Here is a 19,707-nt window from a genome sequence, read left to right on the forward strand (position 1 = left end):
AACTAAGATCGAACCAGACAAAGCTCGACTTAAGGATAAACGATACGAGTTTCAAAACATCGTTTGTGGTGCGGCCCGGTACCGGTTGGTCCACGGACCGGAGTTTGGGGACCTCTGCTTTAAAAGACTTCATATTCTCAACCGCACGTTGAGCTAGGGCCCTTTGCAACGTTTGGATTGAATTTTCATGTGCGCGCGAGCGCCGAGATGATTTTGGGGGGGGTTCGGCGCCGACAACGAAAAACCGGCGGAAGAGGGCGGGCGTCACCCGGCGACCAGCAGGCCGCTGATGTGCTGCGGCAGCGTGTACACCAGCAGGCCCAAGAAGAGCGCCAGCGTCGCCAGAAGCAGCAAGGTGAGCAGGAACTTCTTGAACTTCCTCCACACCACGAAGACCAAAGTCTTCATGGGGTTGACCAACCACGTGAAGCTGCTGCTGGGCCGGCTGCAAAAGAAGGCCAAGGCCGCGCTTCTTTTTACGCTCGGAAAGAAGGCGGGAGCGCCTTTGCCTTGCCCCACCCCTCCGGCAAGCTTTTCGCGCGTCCGCGCGCGCGTGCCTCACTCGGGTTTGTCCAGAGGTTCCGGTTCCTTGCGGCCCCGTCCCACCGGATTGGCCTGGGCTTGCTCCAACGTCACCAATTGGAGTTCCGCTTCCACCTTGCCCTGCGCGCACGCAGTTTTGTATACTTGTTTTGTTTTTTTTTAATGATTTTTGTTGCTTTTTTGAAAATGTGGATTCTCTGTGGGGGTGCGCGGCAGCCCTGAAGCGCAAATCACACGAACGAAAAACAAAGCAAAAAAAAAAAAAACAGCGAGCAAAAAAAAAAACAAAGACACCATAAAAGAGAGAAGCGCACAGTAAAAAAGAAGCGCGCAATATAAAAAGCGCCAACGAAAAAAGAAGCAAACAAGAAAATGTTCAATTGGACGAGAGCAACGCTGGACATTATTTCCGTGTTTCGCTCGCGTGCGTCTATTTTTTCGATTGTTTCACGTGTTTTGATTTTTTTTTTGTGATGACCTTTTTGGTTTGTATAGTTTTTTCGTTGGTGTGATTCGCACTTGAGGGCCACCGGAGGGTTTTTGTTGAATATAACCGAAACGCATCTGGAAGAGGGCAAAAAGAAAAGAGGAGGCAGCGAGCGCCTCGCCGACCGTGATCAAGTGCACGTTGCCGTCGGCGTCGGTGAACTGGACGTCCTCCGGCTTGGCGTTTTTCTTGCGCGTCTGATCGCGCCGCAGGTCGTCGGGCGTCCGCCGGCGGGTGAGCGGCCACCAGCCCTTCAGCTTCTTGCTGCGGAAAATGGAGGCCCGCGGGCCGGCGCGCTCCCGGGCCATGCGGGCCGTGCAGCGGGCGGCCGTCTTGGCGCCGCGCACCGCGTCGTCCAGGCGCAGCTCCAACGAGCCTGGCCGCGCACGCCCAGGTCAGCGAAGGTCGGCGGGCGGGCGGGCGGGCGGGCGGGGCGGCGACGGCGGCGCGAGGGCGGCGGGTCGAGCCGGACTCACCGAGGAAGTCGCTGGCGGACACGCGGTCGTAGTCCCAAATCTGCAGCGCCAGCACGGCCGGCTGGCGAAACTCCGACTCCTCCACAGAGAAGAAGGACTCCTTGCGCTTGCACACCACCTCTTTCTTCGCACACAAAGCGGAACCGGACAGAAGTCGGCCCGTATTTAGCCGGCGCCCGAAGGGGCCCGAGACGGGCGCCAAAGTTTGTGCTCTTGTTTGTGCTGCATTTTGTGCTCCAAACTTTGGGATAGACGATCCGCATCCCGTGTTTTGCAAATGACTCACTGGAGCGTTCAAGGCCCGGGGGCCGCATCCGGCTGGCCGCGTCATTGTATTTCAAATTTTCAAGTCGTCTTCAACTCGCGCCTTTTTTTTTTTTTGTTCTCACTACCCCTTTTGAACCGTTTTCAGCCGCCTCCGATTTCACCATGCGTAAGGTTTGTACCATAAATACGATGCGGCCCGTGATAAAAATGAGTTTGACGCCCCTGCGCCGGAGCAGAAGCGAGCGCCGCGTGCCTTCGCGTTCCGATTGGCGTTCCGATTCGCGTTCCGATTCGCGTGCTCTTTGTTTGAAAAGACCAACGCGCGGGTCAAAAAGCATTTCGCTAGCTTCGCTCATAGCTGCGGGACCTCCGTTGAAATCTGACATACTTTCAAGTATTTGATCATATTCATCATCGGGAATGACGGGAAAGTCGTTATGTTCAATAAATAATAAAACTGGTCAAATCCTTTTTTGAATGGAGGATGGCTGACACCAACGACGACCGATCTCATACGAAGCCATCGCGCACCGCAGTAATAACCGTGACCGTCGGAGGGCGCCGTTTCCACACATACGACACAAAGATGATACAGTATTTCCTTTCGACGCGAAACAATCTTTTCATACAGACGGCAAGAGGACCGACCTCGGTGGGCAGGTAGTCGAAGCGGAAGACAAATCTCCAGTTGAAGTTTCCCTCCCCGGTCAGCGAGTTGAAGTGGACGTCCGTCTCCTGCCTGTCGCCTTCCAGGCCCCGAATCCAACTGGGCCGGCGCGGCCCGGAAGAGAAAGAGCCCATCAGCGGCCCGCTTGGCCCGAGCGGACCGGAGCGCGCGGCGCCCACCCTTTGACGTAGATGTCGGACGAGGCGTCGCCCGTGAAGGGGTTGACGTCGTCCAGGACCACGTCGTCCGTGTTCCAGATGATCACGCGCAGCTCGTACCTGGGAGCCGCAAAAAAAAAAAAAAAAGCCCGGTGCCGGATAGGTGAAAAAAAACAAACGCAGCAAAAAAACAAGCAGATGGATGGAGGAAAAAAAAACACGTGCCGAATGTATGCAAAATGTCAGCAAGGAAGCTCGGAATACAGGAGAAAAACCAGCAAACGAATGAATAAGTGCGTGGCGCTGGATGAGGAAAAACAAAGCAGAGAAAAGAACGGTGCAATCGGAGGCAAAAAAGATGAGGCGCCGGCATGCCCAACGCAGAAGAAAAAGACATGCGGAAGAAGAAGAGATGTAGGAGAAGAAGAGTGGGTTCAAAAGGCCCAACGGCGAGCTCCGACGGCGGCGGCGCGCCGGACGGAGGGAAAGCGGCCCGGCTCCGACGTACGGTACGGGCAGCCGGGGCTTGATGTCCACGGGCGGCGGTGCCGGAACGTCGGCCGGGAACATGTCCACCCACATGTGGAGGTAGCCCTGCGTCCGCGCGCGCGCGCGCGCGCAAGAAGGTTTTAGGAGCGTAGCGGCATCGACAAAATCCATCTGCCGGCCGTCGGCGGGCCGCCACCTGCGGAAGGCCGGGCTTGTCGCGGCTGAGGAGGGGGCGGATCTCCACGTGCTCGGGGACCAGCGCCACGGCGCCCGGGATCCACTCTCTCATTTGCTCCCAACGCCGCAGCACGCTGACGGCGGCGCGCTCCTCCGCGGCCGCCTCCTCCTCGGCCGAACGCTCGCTCTTCTGCGGCCAATCTGAGAAGGGCGCGCGGCCCGAGCACGCCGGCTTTGGTTTTGAGGGCTATTTGCCGGCATCGTTGCGACGCCGACCCCTTTCGCTTTTTGGCTTGGAAAGGAAAACTCGGATTTTGATTTCAAAGACCACCTTCCGGGACGGCGTCCGTCGGGATCTTGAAGATCTTGTTGAGGACTTTGACCTCCGAACGCCGATACTCGGGCGGCGGGACGCCGTGGCTCTCGCAGAGCTCCGACAGGATGACGGACGGCTTTTTGGCATCCCGCCAGGCGTTGTAACCCTCGCTGCGGGCGGGCAAAGGAGCGCGGGTTAGGGTTAGGGCCGACCGCGGCCACCGGGCGCGACGGCCGCGCCTACGCCTCGTAGTAGAGGGCCAGGCCGCAAGTGGCGCGGTGCCGGCTGTAGAATCGGTTTTCCAGGTCCACCCGCGTCTCCCCGATCACGTCGTCGGCGCCCACCATGTCGTGGTCCATCACTCGGATCAGCAGCTCCGTCTCCGCGGGGAAGGACGCCGTCATTTCAAACACCCTGCCGGATTGGGAAAAAAATACAACAGTGGGGAAATCATATTTCAAAGAGATACACGTCTATATTTGCACAGTACAGTGTCGGACGGAGACAATCAAATATCGCCGTGCCTGACGTTAGTCCATTTTTTGAAAACAAAGCTTCGGACAATCGGCTGTAAAAAAAAGACAAATAAATCACGCGGTCTCGGATGTAGCGAAAAAAATATCGGTGTGCTGGATGGAATAAAAAATTGCGCTGGTTTATCCGAAGTGGAAAAGCAAGGTGCGGAGCGCAGGATACAAATAAAAATGGAGAATTGGGTGGGCGACCTTCCGCGACGGAGCCGATCAGAAGGAAAGGCAAAGCCAAAAAGAGCAACGGGAGGACGGGCACTCACTCTCCGAAGACGGGGTCGAGTTGTTTGGGGACGTAGCGGTCCTTGGTGTCCCGGGTCTGCCGCCCCACGCGCAGCAGCAGGTAGGGGTCGGCTTTGCCGTTGGGGTCGGTGGGAGCCAGGCCGCCGGCCTGCCGCCGAGGGGGGAGGGGCCGGCTGCCTTCCGTTCTGCGCCGCGCCGCGCCGCGCCGGGCCGCCGCTCACCTTGACCACGTAGACGCGAAGCAGCACCTTGACCGCCGGGTTCCGGGGGATCCCCCTGCCGAGGCGACACTCCGCTTGCCCTTCGTCGTCCGAATCCGTGGGGTAGACCAGGAAGGAACCCTGAGGAGCGGCGGAGGAAATCAGGCGGGGGGCCGGGCCGGGCCGGGCCGGGCCGGGCGCGGGACCACCTTGAACTTCCCCGTCAGTCGCTCGTCCTCGTCTTCGTCGGCGTCCTCGCCGACCGTCCGCCCTTTGAAGAGCGGGAAGGTCTTCAGCCAGTCCTGGAACTGACCGAACTCCGACTCCAAGTCGCCCGCGTACAGCTGAGGGCGGAAGAAACAGAAGAGGGCGGAGGACCTTCTTCATCCGTCCTCATTTGCTCCTACCTGCAGCGTGGCTATCTTCTTGCGCTCGGGCGCCTCGGCGGGCACGGCGCCCGCGTCCGCCCCGCCTTCCTCCCCGTTCCCTCCTAAAGGGGATCGTCGGAGCTGACGCGGCGATGCTCGAGCGGCCTTCGGGGACGCGCGCGGACACACCTGCGGCCTCGTCTTCTTCCTCTTCCTGCCGCGGCTCCTCGGCGGCCTGCGGCGGAAAACGAGGTTACGGCTTAGTCTAAATCGGAAAAAAAACCCAAACGAATCAAGCGCGTCCAAGGGCCTGGGAAAAAAATGATGCCGATCCGATTGCAGGTACACTTGGCGTCGCAAAGACAAAGTCTTTCCCCCCGGGGTACAAGAAAAGCTTTGCATGGCTATCTTTTGATGAAAAGTATCGCTTCCGTTTCACAATACATTTCATATCTTTACAGCCATTTGCTTGAATTGGATTTGTACCTTGCTTCGGTGAAGAATTTCCCAAACAATGCGAAAAAAATAGACTTGAATTGTGTTTTCTGGGCATGACAAATTCTTACGCCGTCGGCAGATTTTTTTTCGCGTGCCATTTTTTGATCAAACGTATTCTTGTTTTTCGTCCGAAACCTTTTGCGGTGCAACTTTACATCGAGACCAAGTACTGACACCGCTCGTACTTTTCTATCCTAAATGAAAAAACTGGCAATGCTCCAGGAGTTTTGGTTTTGAATCCCGGTTTGAGGGCACGGTGTGAGCGGACTGCAAATATCTGGCCTGTTTCTCCAACTCCTCCAGGGAGGCGTAGTACTTGGACCACCAGTCCAGCTCCTCGTTTTCCGGCACGTCCTCCTCCAGCTCGTCGTCGCGCTCCCCCAGCAGCTTCTTTAGAGGAGCCTGGGACCAAAATAAAAAAGCTTCTGACGACAAAGAGGAGGTGAGCTAGCTTGACGTGAAGCCGGCTGCCCGAGACTCCCGTACGTGGATGAGCTTGACGGGGACCTTTGGAATCTTGGACTCTTTGATGGACAGGTTGCCCAGTTTGATCCTGCTCAGTGACCCGAGGGTGCCGGTCTTGGCCGGAGCGCTCGTCTTCTTCGCTGAAGGCACACCAACAAAACGTAGTACCAACAAAACGAAAAACCTGCCTTTGCTATGTGGAGGTACGCCCAGAGAAAGGCGGCGGACGGCCAAACGGCGAAAAGATTTTTAAAAGGACAAAGGAGAAAAGGAGCACAGATTTGGACGCTTTCCGGACAAGTCCCATCTAGGAGGGAGAGTCCGGGTAACGGTCGTTTCGGAGCAACGCCGTCGGCCGAGACTCCGAAAGGGGGCTTCAATCTGCCGACGACTTTGAGGCAAAACGCCAACTCCTCGGCGAGGACGGCCGGTCCGTCCTACAAGCGGCTCCAAATCACGGGATCGATTTGATTTGGCTCGGTCCTTCTTCCGTCCCGCCAAACCATACCGTTCGGAGCTTTCAGCGGCCGGGACCTTTCCGGTCAGCGGCGCGTACCTCGGGCTCGGGCTTTTTCCTCTCCCTCCCGGTCTCGGTCTCCGTCATCCGGCGGGTCCCGGAGCTCGGGCGCGGCGAAATCCAGGAGGCTGCGGACCACGTTGGTCCCCACCAGGACCTGGCGTCCGAAAGCCCTGCGCTCCACCGCCAGCAGCGTCAGGGGGGGGTGCAGGTAGGTCAGCTCCGGCAGCTTCTGATTGCGCCGCCACAGCACGCCCGCGCCTCAGCGCGCCCCCTTTCTTCTCTTTGCTTTTTCTTTGCCGTCGGCAACTGACCACGAGGAGGAAGCGCACGGGCTCCTTGAAGTTAGCGTGGCTGCGGTAGCTCTGCAGCTCCTCCGACTCCAGCCGCCGTCCGGCGCATTCCACTATCACCAGGGGGCGCTCCACCTCGAACAGCTGCACGCGCTTCAGCTCGCGCAAGCCCCAGAAAAGCACCTGGCCCAAACCGTCCCCGTAGCGCGCCGGGGTTTATGCCGTGGCGCCTCAAACGCGGCGCGGTTTGGCGGGGGGATGGACGTTTGCGTAGGCTCCTCGCGTCACCTCTATCCTGAATTTCCTGAGGACGGGGCGGACCCCCTGCGGGATGTCGTAGCAGCGGCGCTCCGGCAGGTAGCTCGGCTCCCGAGGCTCCACGTCGGCCGGGAGGGACGGCTGTCCGAGGGGAGGGCGCGCGAGTCAAGGCTCCGCCCTTTAGGCCCGCCCGCCCGCCCTCACCTCGCCCAAGGACGCGTAGTCCAGCTCGATGAGCTCGAAGGCGGCCAGCAGCTCGCCGGCCGGCGCCCTCCCCGCCACCACGTCGAAGAAACGCAGCCGGGGCTTGCGGTACGGCGCCTCGGCGCGTTTCAGCTCGGGCTCGGCGTACGCTCGGCCCAGCGGCTTGGGGCCGCCCTGGAAGCGCGGGGGCGGGCGGCCGAGCGTCACCGCGGCGGCCGAGCGTCACGCGGCGGCCGAGCGTCACGCGGCGGCCGAGCGTCACGCGGCGGCGGCGGGCCAACCTTACCACGGCGTCGTGGTCCAGGATGCTGACGACGACCAGCGGGGGGTCGGCCAGGAGCTCCTCCATGCTTCCCTCCAGCAGCACGCGCTCAAACAGCAAACACTCGCACCACGCCGGGGACAGCGTGTCCGGGGACACCTTACGGAGGTTCCCGGCGACAAATAAACTGGTTTTTGCTCACGGGCCAACATCGTCGGTTACAAGTGACGGGACTAGCGTATTTTCTGCAAGTCTAACTTGTTGACGGGTGTCTCCCCCAACCCTTCGGGGGCGGCGATGGCTCGGGTACGGTACCTAGGGCCAACCCAAACCGATAAATGAGGAGCGCGACGGATGTGCGATCGGAGCGGAAGGACATCCCGGAAGGCGGGCTTCCCGATCGCTCTCCTCGCGAGAAACGGAACCTAGTCGTCTTCCTTCCCGTTTGCCGTTGATTGAACCTTCGAGGTTGCTTGAAGCTAGTAAAAAGGACTTAACCGTCATGTCAATTCTTCCATTTTCAACTCTGCGTTTCAGTCCCAACGGTGCTTTTTCCAATTCACGTTTTGAAATTTGGACGCGCTACAGTGTACGCGCTCCGATTTTGAAGCGACTTCTATTTCTCCGTTTGTCATATTGTCGGGCGGTCAAGACGTCGATCCCGATCGCTCGTTTTAGTTTTCCCGGCCGAGTCTGCTCATCGAACGCACCGTTTCGAGCCCGCGATTTTTAAAGCGAGAACTTTTGCGGCGCCGCTCTGTCCAGCCGCGCTCCGCCGTCACACTTGGAAGGTAACGGCGCCGCGATATCCTTCCTATACCACGCATCTTTTTCCATCTCGATATCCTGATCCCCCAGGCGTACAAACGCCGCCGCGGAAAGCTCGGGCTGCGGTCGTGGCTTTGAGCGCCGGCGATGTAAAAATCTTCGGTTTTCACCTTGGTCACCTGACACTGCGTGGAGAAGAGCACCTTGGCGAAGGGATCCGACAGGCCGTTGTCGTCGGCCGCCATTAGACCGCGCGCCTGGTACAGGTGGCAACGCAGCTGGAAGTAACGGCTGTCTGCAAACGCAACGTGCGGCGCCAAGGAAAAAAAAACAATCATAAGTAGCGGATGCACTTGCTTGATATGGGTCCAATCAAATAGAGTGATAGTTCTTATTTTAGTTTTCGCTCAACCGGTTTATTAGAAAAGACAATTGTACACGATCCCCAATACAGGAATAGGATTGCAGTTGCGTACGTTTGAATATATTTATACATTTCATTGTTTGAAAACCCCGATGAATTTTCATAATACTTTTTTTCTATTGGAATCAAATAGCGTGATGTTTCTTATTTCAAAAAGTGACCGATTTTCATTCGGCTTGTTTGCGTTTTCAAATCGACAAAGTCTTCCAACCGGTTTAGGCGGCCGATAGACTTGTACAATTGAACTTACTTCCACATCTGACTAAAAAAAAATATAATCATAACTTTTTCAAGGTGAGATATTGTCCTTTTCAAACAGCTTTAAAATGTCTCTTTTTTTCATGATCATAACTGTGATACAGTGAGAGTTTTTTCAAAAGTTTCTCCGAAAATCGATCAAGGTTTTGATTTAACTTTTGAACATTTGCAAAAAGATAAGAACACAAGACAATACGAAGACTTTCGCAGCGGATGATGTTGCTGTGCGACTCACCCTGGCAGCGCAGGCTACGGGGAATCCCGCCGGCGGCGGCGGCGGCGGCGGCGTCCGTCTCCCCGGGCCCCCCGTAGTCGGGCAGGAACTCGGCCGGGAGCGAGGCCGCGGCCTCCTTGCTGTGCTTGGCCCGGCCCAGCCACAGGTAGGCCTCCAGCTTGGCGAAGATCTCGCCGGCGGAAGCGCCCGGAGACTGCGGAGGCGGCGGAAAAGCGGCTGGCTGGGCGCTTTCTCGGACGGGCCCCGGGAGCCCACCGGACGCGCGGCTCGGGGCCCGCCGGGCCGAAGCTTTTGAAAGCGCGGCTTCGCGTTCCGCCAAAAAACAAGCGCTCCCGTCACGACGTCAGAGAGCGACGCGTTAGATTGCCGTCGGTGACTCCCGCCGTTTCGAGCCGTCCTTCCATAGAAAGTCAAACTCCGCCCCCTAACCTAAACTCACATTTTTTTGGATATACGTGTAGAATTCATTACCGTATGTAATATTTAGAGAATTATACCCCATATAATATATAGCAGTAGAAAAATAGCATTTATAATTCGTATAAAAATATACCATTGATATAGCTTATCATTTATGAGAGCTCGAGGTTGCGAGAAGAAGAAAGAAGCCGACGACTTTGAGAGGCAGACCTTCATGTAGAAGGTGGCGAGGCGACCGCAGTCCCGCCCCCTCTGGTCCTCCACCAATGAGAAGATGATGGTGTGGGCGGGGATCCTGACGTAGGCCAACCGCTTGCTTCCGCTCAGCAACCACAGGAAGGCGTCCGGGATGGTGTTCTGGGGCTGAGGGCGGCCCGCGGGTCAAAGGTCGCGCTTCACGGTCGCCGCGGGAGGCTGGCGGCGGACCCACCTCTTTGGCCAGCTGTCGAAGTTTGCTCAGGAGTTTTTCCGCCTCCGCCAGTTGTTGTTTGAGCGCGCGCCTGGACAACTTCCGCCTGATCTTGGCGGCCCTTCGGCCCACGAAAATCTGGACCGGCGCATTGGGAGGAATTAGCTTCTTTCCCTCCTGTTTTGATTCGGATGTTGTTGTCGCGCCCGGATCAATTTGACAGAATAATCACGGTGAATTTCTATTTGAACGGCGCTGTTTTGCGCCTCAGACGCAACACGGAAAACGCTGTTGTAGATCATCATAAGCGGGAACGTTGACAAATGCCAGATCGTCATGAATATTCATTTGAGGAAGACGCATACATGTATATGTGCATGTATAATTTTGACCTTCTTCATCGTCGAAATTGTCGGTTTTCGTTTTTTGTTTGTTTTGTTCAATAAGGTTGAAGGTATGACTTTCCCCAAATTTCTGTCCACGCGAAAAAATAAGGAAATAAAAGTGTCTCACCAAATTCTTCTCGATGAAGTCCTTCCTGCGCACATCCAGATTGTTGGGCCGAAAGTGAGCGTGCCGGTCCGAGAACAGTCGATACTGTCTTTATTTCGACCCCCCCCCCCCAAAAAAAAACAAAAAAAAACAAGGGCGCGTGAGACAAAGCTAAAGCTCCTTTTGAATTGCGGGCGGCGCCCCACCTGCAGGAAGTCATCAGCTCCAGAAGCACGTGCACCAGACGCTCCTCGACGCCGGCGCCGGGCCGCCGCGAGAGACGCCCCACCTCGTCCAGACCCAGCTCCTGAAGCCCGCCCGGAATCGCGGGTCACTCGAAGCCATTGGCGCGTCATGCCGCTCGTGTCCCCTCACCAGCCTGTCCGCCATCTTGCTCAGCCAGTTGGCCCGGTACAGACGAAAGCTGTGCTCTTCCAATCGACTCCAGACGAACAGGCAGGGCTTGCTCTTCTCCCAGGGGGCCTGCAGCGGGACGCACAGGAACGACCTGCCGCGCGCGCGGCACATACTGTGGTCCGCCCGCGGCCGGGATGCCACGCGGCCGCCAGAGGGGTGACGTGTACGAGACCGGAGACGGGACGAGCGCGTTGCGCGCAAACGAGACGCGGGGGAGACGCGGGAGGGACTACAAATGAGACTCGGGTCAGACACGGGTGTGAAAAATGGCTACGCATCGGCGAGAAAGAGCTTGTGTGACATACACGGGAGACAAAAATGAGTCTGGGGACGGTGGCCAAGAATGCGCCGCAGGGACTGCGCGAGACTCGGGCAAGACGCGGGTCGGATCACGACGCGGGCGAGACGCAGGCGACCTTTAGATGAGACGCGGGTGAGGCTCGAGTCGTAGGAGATAGGTGAGCCCAAAACGGGATAGGAGCGGGACGCGGCAGGGACGCAGTTAACAAGCGGCACGGTTGGCTCGCGTGCCCTGCGCACTTTTCCGGGGCGGACGGGAAGCGAGCGCGAGGCCCTCACCCGTCGTACTCGGTGGGCCGCGGCCTCATGGCTCGGGAGACGGATCCGTTGTCGGGCTCGGGCTCGGGCTCGGGCTCGGGACTCGGCGCCGCCTCCCCGTCCGGTTCCTCGTCGGACTCCAGGAGCCCGAGTTCCTCCTCGCCGAGATCCCCCGGCCCGGGCCCCGGCCCCTCCCGCCTCGGGCTCTTCCGGGATCTCCCGGCTTTCGTGGCCTTACCGCGATCGCCTGCCGGGAGCGCGGCCGTTTACCCTCGGGGCTCTCCTCGATAGCGCTGTCGCGTCCGCCTACCTATGGAGAGTTCAAAGGTCACGGGTCTGCCGCCCACAGACGGATCCATCATGGTGACCTCAAACAAGGACGCAAACAGCAGAAAGTCTTCCCTCTCGCCCAGAAAACCCTAAGCGAGAAGAACGTCCGTCGGGGGGGAACCCGCGGCGGCTCTTTCCTCAGTCCCCTTCACAAGCAACGCCTCGATCTCGGCACTGACTTCGGGCAGCGGGTGAATCTCCTCCACGTCCACCGTCACCGCCTCCGGCACCTCCGCTCCCGCCTCCTCCAACTCCTCGCCCGACCGGCCGGAAGCTACGGGCCACAAATTCTCTTTCAGCGCTCTTTTAGCGCCACGGTTGAGAATTTTCCGCATGTAAAAGGAAAGATCAGATTCAAACCTTCAATCATAAAACCGTATGCCTCGTTCTTTAGTAATGGCCGTTTGAACATGTGTGCACTATTTTTCAGATTTATTTCTCATGATGTGAGCCCTGCGGCTCCTCTGCAGGTTTTTTTTTTTTTTTTTTGCTTTTTTTTGCCAGCCACCGGGAGACAAACCGCAAGTATAGAAAATACGTGTATCCGTTCAAAATGTCCATTTATGGAACAGCTATGAAATAGAACTGAAAGACGTCCGGAAGATGACTGTGCTCAAAAACTTTGATAAATATCGTATTAAAAATATGTCAGTACATACATATACAGACATGGATATTTTCTGCTGGAGCCGTTGGTGAAGAACGCGTGAGGAGACGGCACGCCTCCGAGGGCAGAAAAGCATAGGGTCGGACTTTGTGCTCCCGAATAAGCAGATCACGGCATGGACTCGCACCCACACCCCCTACGGTCACAAACTAATTGTTAGCATTGTTTCCGTACGATCCCCGATCCTTAGGCGCGAGAACGGTTTTGTACCCAGGGCCGACCCAAATGAACGAACGAGGAACGGAAAGGATCTGTAACCAGACTGGAAGGAGATCCGAGAAGGTCAGGTTCCTGTCCGCTCTCCTCGTAAGAAAAAAAAACGAGTTGTCTTCCTTCCTGTCGTTTATTAAATGTTCTAGCTTGCCTGAAGCTAACATGTTGTATCAATGGGCCTCCTCACCTTCCTTTGTCTTGTCCTCCTCCTTCTCGCCGCCTCGCTTCTTCCTCAGTCCCAACCTGCCCAGTGTCCCTTTAACCTTCAACAGAGTCATAGCGAACCGACGTTCGGAGGAGCCCCCGACGGATCACGGCGGACTCCGCGCGACGGGGTCTGATACCATCGCGAGAGGGGAGGAACCGGAGTCGGTGACCACGGCGGACGGCGAAGAGTAAATCTCCACAGAGAGCGCCAGGAGGATTCGTCCGCGGTAGAAGATTCCCTCGCCGAGGCCCTGGTTCAAAGCCTGAGGAAGGGCGACCGCGGCCAGCCCGGATCGGCTGTGTTCGGATGGAAATCTCGGAGCCCGCGGTAAGATCCGTCAAGACGGTTACCTGGTGGACGTCTCCGAGGGTGGAGTTCCGAGGAGAGCCGTACAGATTGACCCAGCAGGGTCCAAAGGTGGGGTTAAAACCTGGGGGCGGATGCAGTCCCGCGCTGAAGAGCGCGAGGACAGCAACGGAGACGCTTTCAGGCCGTACCGTTTCTCGTGGGGTCTGAAATTTGCTCCAGGTCCAGGAAGTGCGTGGCCAGAGCCACGGCCCCCATCTTGGCGTCGTCAAGGACCTGGACTCTGATCCGCTGGGCTAGAGGCGGAAACTGCTCGATGAAGGAGATTTCCTCATTCCAAACCGGACAGCTGGCGGCGCCGGCCACGGAGGTCTCTCCCTGAGAGGGGGCGGTCCGATTTGAAGCTCGGGCCGTGGAGCCGAACGGCCGGGCCGGCGCCGGCCTACCCGCTGTCCGGCAAAGGTGACTCGCACGTAAGGATCTATGAAGACCCTTCGGTCTGTGACTTTGGACATCTTGGCCATCAAGCCCGCGTCCATGCTGGGCAGGCCCTCCGCCTTGTACACCCGAAGCCTAAACCGGGCCCACGGGCGCTCGGGAGGCATTCCGCGAGGAAGCATCAGATTCCTGTCGGGAAAACCAAACGCCCGCGGAAAGATGAGGCTTCCCCTCCGCCCGGGTTCTCCGGCCCGTTTGTAAACGATGTAGCAACTTGGCGAGAGCCCCTGACAAAGTAGCGGCGTCGTGCCCGACAGACACGTAGTTCCAGACGGCCGGGTGCTAAGCCAAACCGCTTGAGTTTACAAAAGAACCCTAACCCCAGAGCGCCCGAACTGACTTGTGGATGTCCTCGCCGGCGGGCGGCACGGCGGGCGCGCTCAGAGCTTCGCCCTTCATCAGCACGCTGACGGTGGCCTTGACGTAGCCCTTGGACCCCGATCGGGTGTCGGCCGGGTCTGTCAGCGGGGCCCACTTCTGGTAGAAGCGATGGTCTGCCGAACAGTCCCGCGGTCGGTCGGTCGGTCGCTCGGCGGGGAGCGTGCGGCCGGCGCGCCGCCGCCACGCGACGGACGGTACCCGGCTGGCGGAACACGGTGCCGACGTCGATCTTGAAGGTTCCCACGTGGCTGGTGAGGAAGGCCAGGGTCCGCCGGTGGTACACCTGCCGAGGCCCGGCGCCGGGGAGAGATTAGGCGTCCCGTCGCCACGGAAACCGGGCGGCGGTCGCGCCGGGCCCGCCCACCTTGATCTCGATGACCTTGTCGAAGAGCACCTCCGGAGTCTCGCGGAACTCAAACTGGAAGTTCTGCAGCGGGAGTTTAACAGCACACTTGTTGCAGGCTGTCTTTCGCGACAAGTATTCGGGTCTTGCAATACGCATGCTGCAAAAAGTCCATTTCAAGAAAGTAAAACAGGCTCGTAATAAGAAATAGTTTTTCGTCTAAAGGGGGGGCCGCGTCCGAAACGCCCATGTTTTGGAACCGATTGACTTGATCCTTTGACGGTTCGTTCGTTTGAGCTTTGTTTGGCCCGAGCTTTGTTTTTGGCGCCGCCTCTGGCCGCTGTTGATATGACATTTTGTGGTGAGGAAGGACGCTGTCACCGTCTCTCTGGGAAACGCGGCCCACCAACATCTGGGAGTTGTACTTTCTTGGAAAGAACGTTGTGATTACGATCACGTGGCCCAAACGGGTCTGTTTGTTGATCCGACAACTTGCGACTGCGGACAACACGTGGCGTACTTCGTTGTAGAAGGGACAGTTGGTGGACTTCTGCGTGGCTGTGCGTTTCTCGTGCTCCCCCACTCGCACGAAGACGGCCGGGTTGATGTTGACGCCCGCCAGTTTCTGAGCTTCCAGGACGTTGACGTTCACCTGCAATCAACCAAAGGGATAAGGGACAAAACTCCGCCCGAGCCGGTTCTGCCTTCGGCCCTTTCGTACTTTGGTCCCTGAGGTTCCCCCGGCTTAAGCGATTCAGATTCCATCCTATCTACCGGACTGGCCGGACACGCTGCTAAGCGGGTTCTTCTTTCGGCCCTCGGCAAGCGCCGAGGAACCCGTTGAAAGCTTCAAGCAAACAATGAAGCGGCAACCGAGTCCCGGCTAAGCGAACGCTGACCCGATTCGACAAACCCAGCGCTAGTACCGGGCCCGCCCCGATTAACTAGCAAAACGGCAGAGAAATTCAAAGCCGCGCGCCAAAGGTTTTGTATTGTTCTTACCTGAAAACTTTGCACTTTGGGCGCGGCTGCAGCGGCGTGCCTGGACAGCGGCCTGCAACGACTACACGCACGCAAACAAACATGCTTCCTTCCGACAAATAAGGGCTCTTTTTTTCATTCGTCCGTGTTAGTGGCGCATAGCCGCGGGCATGGTTTCTGCGCTAGGTGGCAGTAGGGGGACCACAAACCTGTTGGCCCACTTCAAAAAAGAAAAAGAAGCGACATAAAGGAAAGCGGAAGCGAGCCGACCTCATCAAAGGGGTGAAGACCATGTCGGAGGCCTCCAAATCCAGCAGCTCGTCTTCATCCGGGTCCGAGTCGTAGAAGTCGCCGGCGGCGTCGCCGATCAGGCCGCGGCCCAGCCGCCGGGCCTCCCGCTCCAGCTCCCTCTCCGCGCGGCTGGAGGCCTGAGGGCTTCACGCATCCGTTTTGCCCGACCGGCGCGTGAGCCGGGGGCGGCCAGGGGCGGCCGGCGGCTCCCCCTCACCTCTCGTGGTCTTCGAAAGCCTCGTTCCTCCGGCCCGACCGCCGTCTGACGGGCGCGCGCGTTCGCAGAGGTCAAAATCCGAGGGCGGCCCGTTTGACGGAGGGCAGCCCAACTGACTAAAGGGCTAAACTAAGCCAGACTTTCAAAAAAGAAGAAACAAACAAACTATAAAACGCCCGACCTAGACCCAAACTAATTAACGGCCGCTCAATAAATGGGTGACCGATAGACAACTAAACATACAAAAGAATAAAAGGTAATTGATGTGGAAAAATAACCCATTGACAAAGCAACAAATTCAACAACCAACTCACTGGCGAATTCGTCAAGGAAAGAAACGCGTCTACAAACTAGCTAACAAAGCAGAATTTGTGTCAAAAAAATAACGGACAACAAATTCAAACACAAACTGACCAGAGAAAATAAAAATACGACTCGAGTTTTATTGTCATACGCGTAGCAATAGCACACGATGAAATTGTTATTCTGTCCACTTCCCCAAATAATGAATTAGGCAGTTTAAAAACAAAAAAAAAGCAGTAAGAGCAATACGGGAAGGAATAATCATCCATGAATAAATGAACAGACTTCCATTCTGGTGTAGATGGAGTGGAAGAAAGTGTACGCGCAAAATATGACGTATTCAGCAGCGTTCCTGCACCGCGCGGGGTTTGTACGGCGCATGTGCGCATGCGGTAACTAATGAAATCATGAAATTGTGGAGGAAGAAACTTCTCGTCAAACTAGCCAACCGGGAGAAGAAACCATCGAGCGCCTGGCCACTTTCGAAAAATAACGAGCAAACTAAAAAGGAGAGCGCGACGTTGAAATAGCGGCTGACCGAGCGAACGCCGTATCGGCCCGGTAACAAGTGAGCTCACGCACGTGCTGCCCTTTTGCCCTCTGATATGTTTGTGTGTGTGTGTGTTTTTTTTTGTATGACGTCTTACTCATCTTGGTGGTCCGCTCTGATGAAGTCCCGGCCGTCCCAGCCTCCCGCGGCGCCCTCCACCGGATCGTAGCGCACGTCCAGCTCCACGAAGATCTACTCGACGCGCAACGCGATTGGCGCGATTGGCGCGATTGGCGGGCGGGCGGGCAAACTCACGCACGTCAGTCAGGAGACGGTTGCCGTCCGTCAGCGGTTCCCGAAGCAGCAGCCTCCCTGACGTAACGAGGTGCTGGAGGCCCACCTCCAGCTTGCCCAGGAGTCTGCGCGTGCACGTGACAAAAACCACACCAGTAACTTCCGATTGCCGTTTGTTTGAGTTGTCGGCCGCTTCACGAAATCATTTCTGCCTGAGATTCTCTGTCAGCAAATCTTAATGAGAGCCATTTCATGCATTCCTTTCAAATGGAAAGCAAATCGATCGGAACATGAAGCTTGTTTACGTTTCGCGCAGACACGCGTGGTGATTAGCGATGCCGTTTGTGCGTGTGCGTTACCTGTTGGAAAAGACTTTACTGATGTTATAAACGCTGACGGTCAACACTTCATGTCGGATGATTTTGCCGTAGTGAGGCCAGCGGAAAGACTGCGGGCGCACAAACGAGGTCACACCCTGAGTTTGAACTCAAAATACTCGAACGACCGTTAGACTGTACGTATGCGATATACATTCGCGTATATAATCGATCAATTTTAAAAGGAATAATAAATCGACCCTCGTGCGATGCCCTTCGATCTTTGATCGAGGGCACGTCACATCAAAGGGAGAGCGTTGAGCGTTAGACTGGAGGGAGCTGAAATTTCACCCAGACGGCGACGCCGCGGACTAGCGGGAGTCGGGCCGTCCGTCCGTCCGTCCGTCCCTTGGCTAAAATGCCGCCGGAGTAATGTGGAAGAAAATGACCCAAAAGGGATTCAAATACTGCGTGAGGATTCAATTAAATATACAATTTGAAAAGAAATACTTAGGATTCATTTCTAAAACGTAGGTAGCGCGAAAGACACCGACATTAGGTAACGAGGTCAACTCGGGCCGTGCGTGTGTGTCGAAGGAGTGTTGTGTGCGCGTGTGCGCCGACGGACTCGCCTCGTCGAAGAAGGCCACGCCCTCGCTGTGCGCCACGCGCGTCTTCTGGGTGAAGCCTGGTGGAGGGATGGCAAAACCGGTCACCGTGGCAACAGCAAAAATTGCGCACGAATAATCAAAAAGAAGAAAAAAAACATTTAGTGCCCCCCGCCCAAAAAAAACAAAAAAAAAATCATGAGCTACGTCTTTTTTCCCCTTCATTATTATCATATATACTGCATATACACTGTATAGTTTTGAAAAAGTTACACACTTAATTTTCAGAGAATATAATATATTATAATATAATATATATAATAGAGAATAAAATATTCTTTTTAAAAAAGCCGTTTTCAAGGCAATTTGAAGTATATTGAAAAGCGGCCAAACCAAAGAGCCGAACGCCGACGCGCCCGCCGCCACGCCCGCCGCCACGCCCGCCGCCACGCCCGCCGCCACGCCCGCCGCCACGCCCGCCGCCACGCTGGCTTTGAAAGACCAAGTGAGGAGGAGGATTTGAAGCAATTATACTCCATCGACTTTTTCTCCTTTTGTCAAGCGGACATCGACGGGCGGAGCTACCTGCTGGTCGGGGGAGGCCGTGGTTGCCCCTTGTGGCCCCTTGTTGCCCCTTGTGGCCCCTTGTTGCCCCTTGTGGCCCCTTGTCACTTTCTGACCACCCCATACTTAAAGGGGGCGAAGTTCCGGAGCTTCGAGGTTCCGGAGTTTCGACGTTGACTTCCCTAAGCAGTCCCAAACGTATTCTTTCTCTTCACGGGCGCGTTTGGAAGCGTCCCTCGCTTATTGGGCCCCGCCCGCCCGCCCGCCCGCCCGCGCGGGCCAAAACGTCTCCGAGCGCGCTCGTGACGATATGAGCAATGGGTAGCTCACCCCTACCGCCCGGGCTAGAGAATCCACAGCGACCTCATCCGCGTCTCGAAGTCTCGTTTGGGTTCCGGAGCCGAGGAGGGGAGATTTCGCACCCGGTAGACGGCAACCTTTCACGCATCAGCTACGAGGCTTTACCGGAGAAATGCCCCAACGCGTGTTTGGGAGCACGCGGTCGGACGACCGGCGTCGGGAGCGGATCGTCCGCCCGCCCGCCCGCGGCCAGGATTACCGGGTTCCGGCGGGGACCGATCCCATCGGCGCATCGACGGCCTTTCGCATCGGAAGGTCGGCGGAACGCCCGTTTTTGGTCCCGTTTTTCACGCCGTCTGAGTGGTCTTAGGCCGGTGAGGACGAGCGCTCGGGACGAAGGAAGGACTCGCGCCGCGCGGCCCGCCGGCGCGGAGCGGCACGGGGCCTCCGCGCGCGCGGTAAGAGCAACGGAGCTACGAAGGGAGAAATTGGGCCCGCGCGGCGACCGACCGACCGACCGACCGACCTCTGAAAGAGAGCTCCACCCTCCGGCGGGATCCCCCGGGCAGGTTGGACACCTTCCTCACGTTGACGCTGACCGACATGACGAAGGAGCGAGAGCGCGGCGCCGACCTCGCCGGGCTCGCTTTGGGTCGCTCCCAAAGTCGCCTCGGAGCGGGCAAAGATACTCGGCCGGCTCGACTAGTTTCCTCCTTTGACTATGCACACACGCGGGCGGGCGCGCACCGCAAACATGCGGCGGCGGGGGGCAGTGCCGTCCGCCATCTTGACGATTTTGGCTCAAATGTGAAAATGCATCGTTTCCCTCGGGAAACGGGCTCGTCGAATGGTAATCAACAAATAGGGGAAGAGTTCGAAGTGAAATCTCGAAACTATTTCACAACAGCAACGCCACGTTTGTCCTGAGGGACAATTTTGATCTCGCGCTTACGTTTCATTGCACGAAGAAAAGGGAAAGGTACAAATGAAGCACGAA

General features: G+C 57.1%; 1 protein-coding gene across 1 annotated transcript; it reads right to left on the reverse strand.

The window, feature by feature from the left end:
- Positions 1 to 119: 119 nt before the first annotated feature.
- fer1l4 (fer-1 like family member 4) lies at positions 120 to 19,644 on the reverse strand. The gene is made up of 49 exons (XM_088423280.1): positions 19,237 to 19,644; positions 17,871 to 17,926; positions 17,281 to 17,369; positions 16,947 to 17,046; positions 16,785 to 16,879; positions 15,835 to 15,879; positions 15,597 to 15,761; positions 15,348 to 15,408; positions 14,866 to 14,997; positions 14,367 to 14,429; positions 14,201 to 14,285; positions 13,962 to 14,115; positions 13,570 to 13,750; positions 13,315 to 13,501; positions 13,168 to 13,247; positions 12,954 to 13,079; positions 12,797 to 12,872; positions 11,909 to 12,003; positions 11,710 to 11,818; positions 11,421 to 11,646; positions 10,800 to 10,932; positions 10,631 to 10,731; positions 10,446 to 10,533; positions 9,954 to 10,070; positions 9,734 to 9,886; positions 9,104 to 9,296; positions 8,357 to 8,481; positions 7,443 to 7,577; positions 7,157 to 7,330; positions 6,983 to 7,093; positions 6,716 to 6,877; positions 6,441 to 6,633; positions 5,906 to 6,024; positions 5,702 to 5,821; positions 5,111 to 5,156; positions 4,961 to 5,043; positions 4,763 to 4,897; positions 4,575 to 4,694; positions 4,374 to 4,501; positions 3,824 to 3,994; positions 3,596 to 3,750; positions 3,284 to 3,465; positions 3,107 to 3,192; positions 2,620 to 2,718; positions 2,422 to 2,539; positions 1,507 to 1,630; positions 1,156 to 1,406; positions 563 to 663; positions 120 to 445 (listed from the first exon to the last, which is right to left on the reverse strand). Exons 1-49 carry the CDS (start codon positions 19,313 to 19,315, stop codon positions 265 to 267), a joined length of 6,108 nt encoding a protein of 2,035 aa, XP_088279406.1. The 5' UTR covers positions 19,316 to 19,644; the 3' UTR covers positions 120 to 264.
- Between the last annotated feature and the right edge of the window lie 63 nt (positions 19,645 to 19,707).

This window comes from Hippichthys cyanospilos, chromosome 9 (genome assembly GCF_059441005.1).
Source record: "Hippichthys cyanospilos isolate Australia breed blue-spotted pipefish chromosome 9, RoL_Hcya_1.0, whole genome shotgun sequence".
NCBI lineage: Eukaryota > Metazoa > Chordata > Actinopteri > Syngnathiformes > Syngnathidae > Hippichthys > Hippichthys cyanospilos.

Excerpts from the sequence above, each read along its gene's own strand:
- fer1l4 (XM_088423280.1), bottom strand. The coding sequence starts at position 19,315 with ATGTCGGTCAGCGTCAACGTGAGGAAGGTGTCCAACCTGCCCGGGGGA. Across the intron at positions 15,409-15,596 it reads GTCTTCACCCCTTTGATGAG|TCGTTGCAGGCCGCTGTCCA; the intron begins GTCGGCTCGCTT and ends GCGTGCGTGTAG. Across the intron at positions 3,193-3,283 it reads ACAAGCCCGGCCTTCCGCAG|GGCTACCTCCACATGTGGGT; the intron begins GTGGCGGCCCGC and ends GCGCGGACGCAG.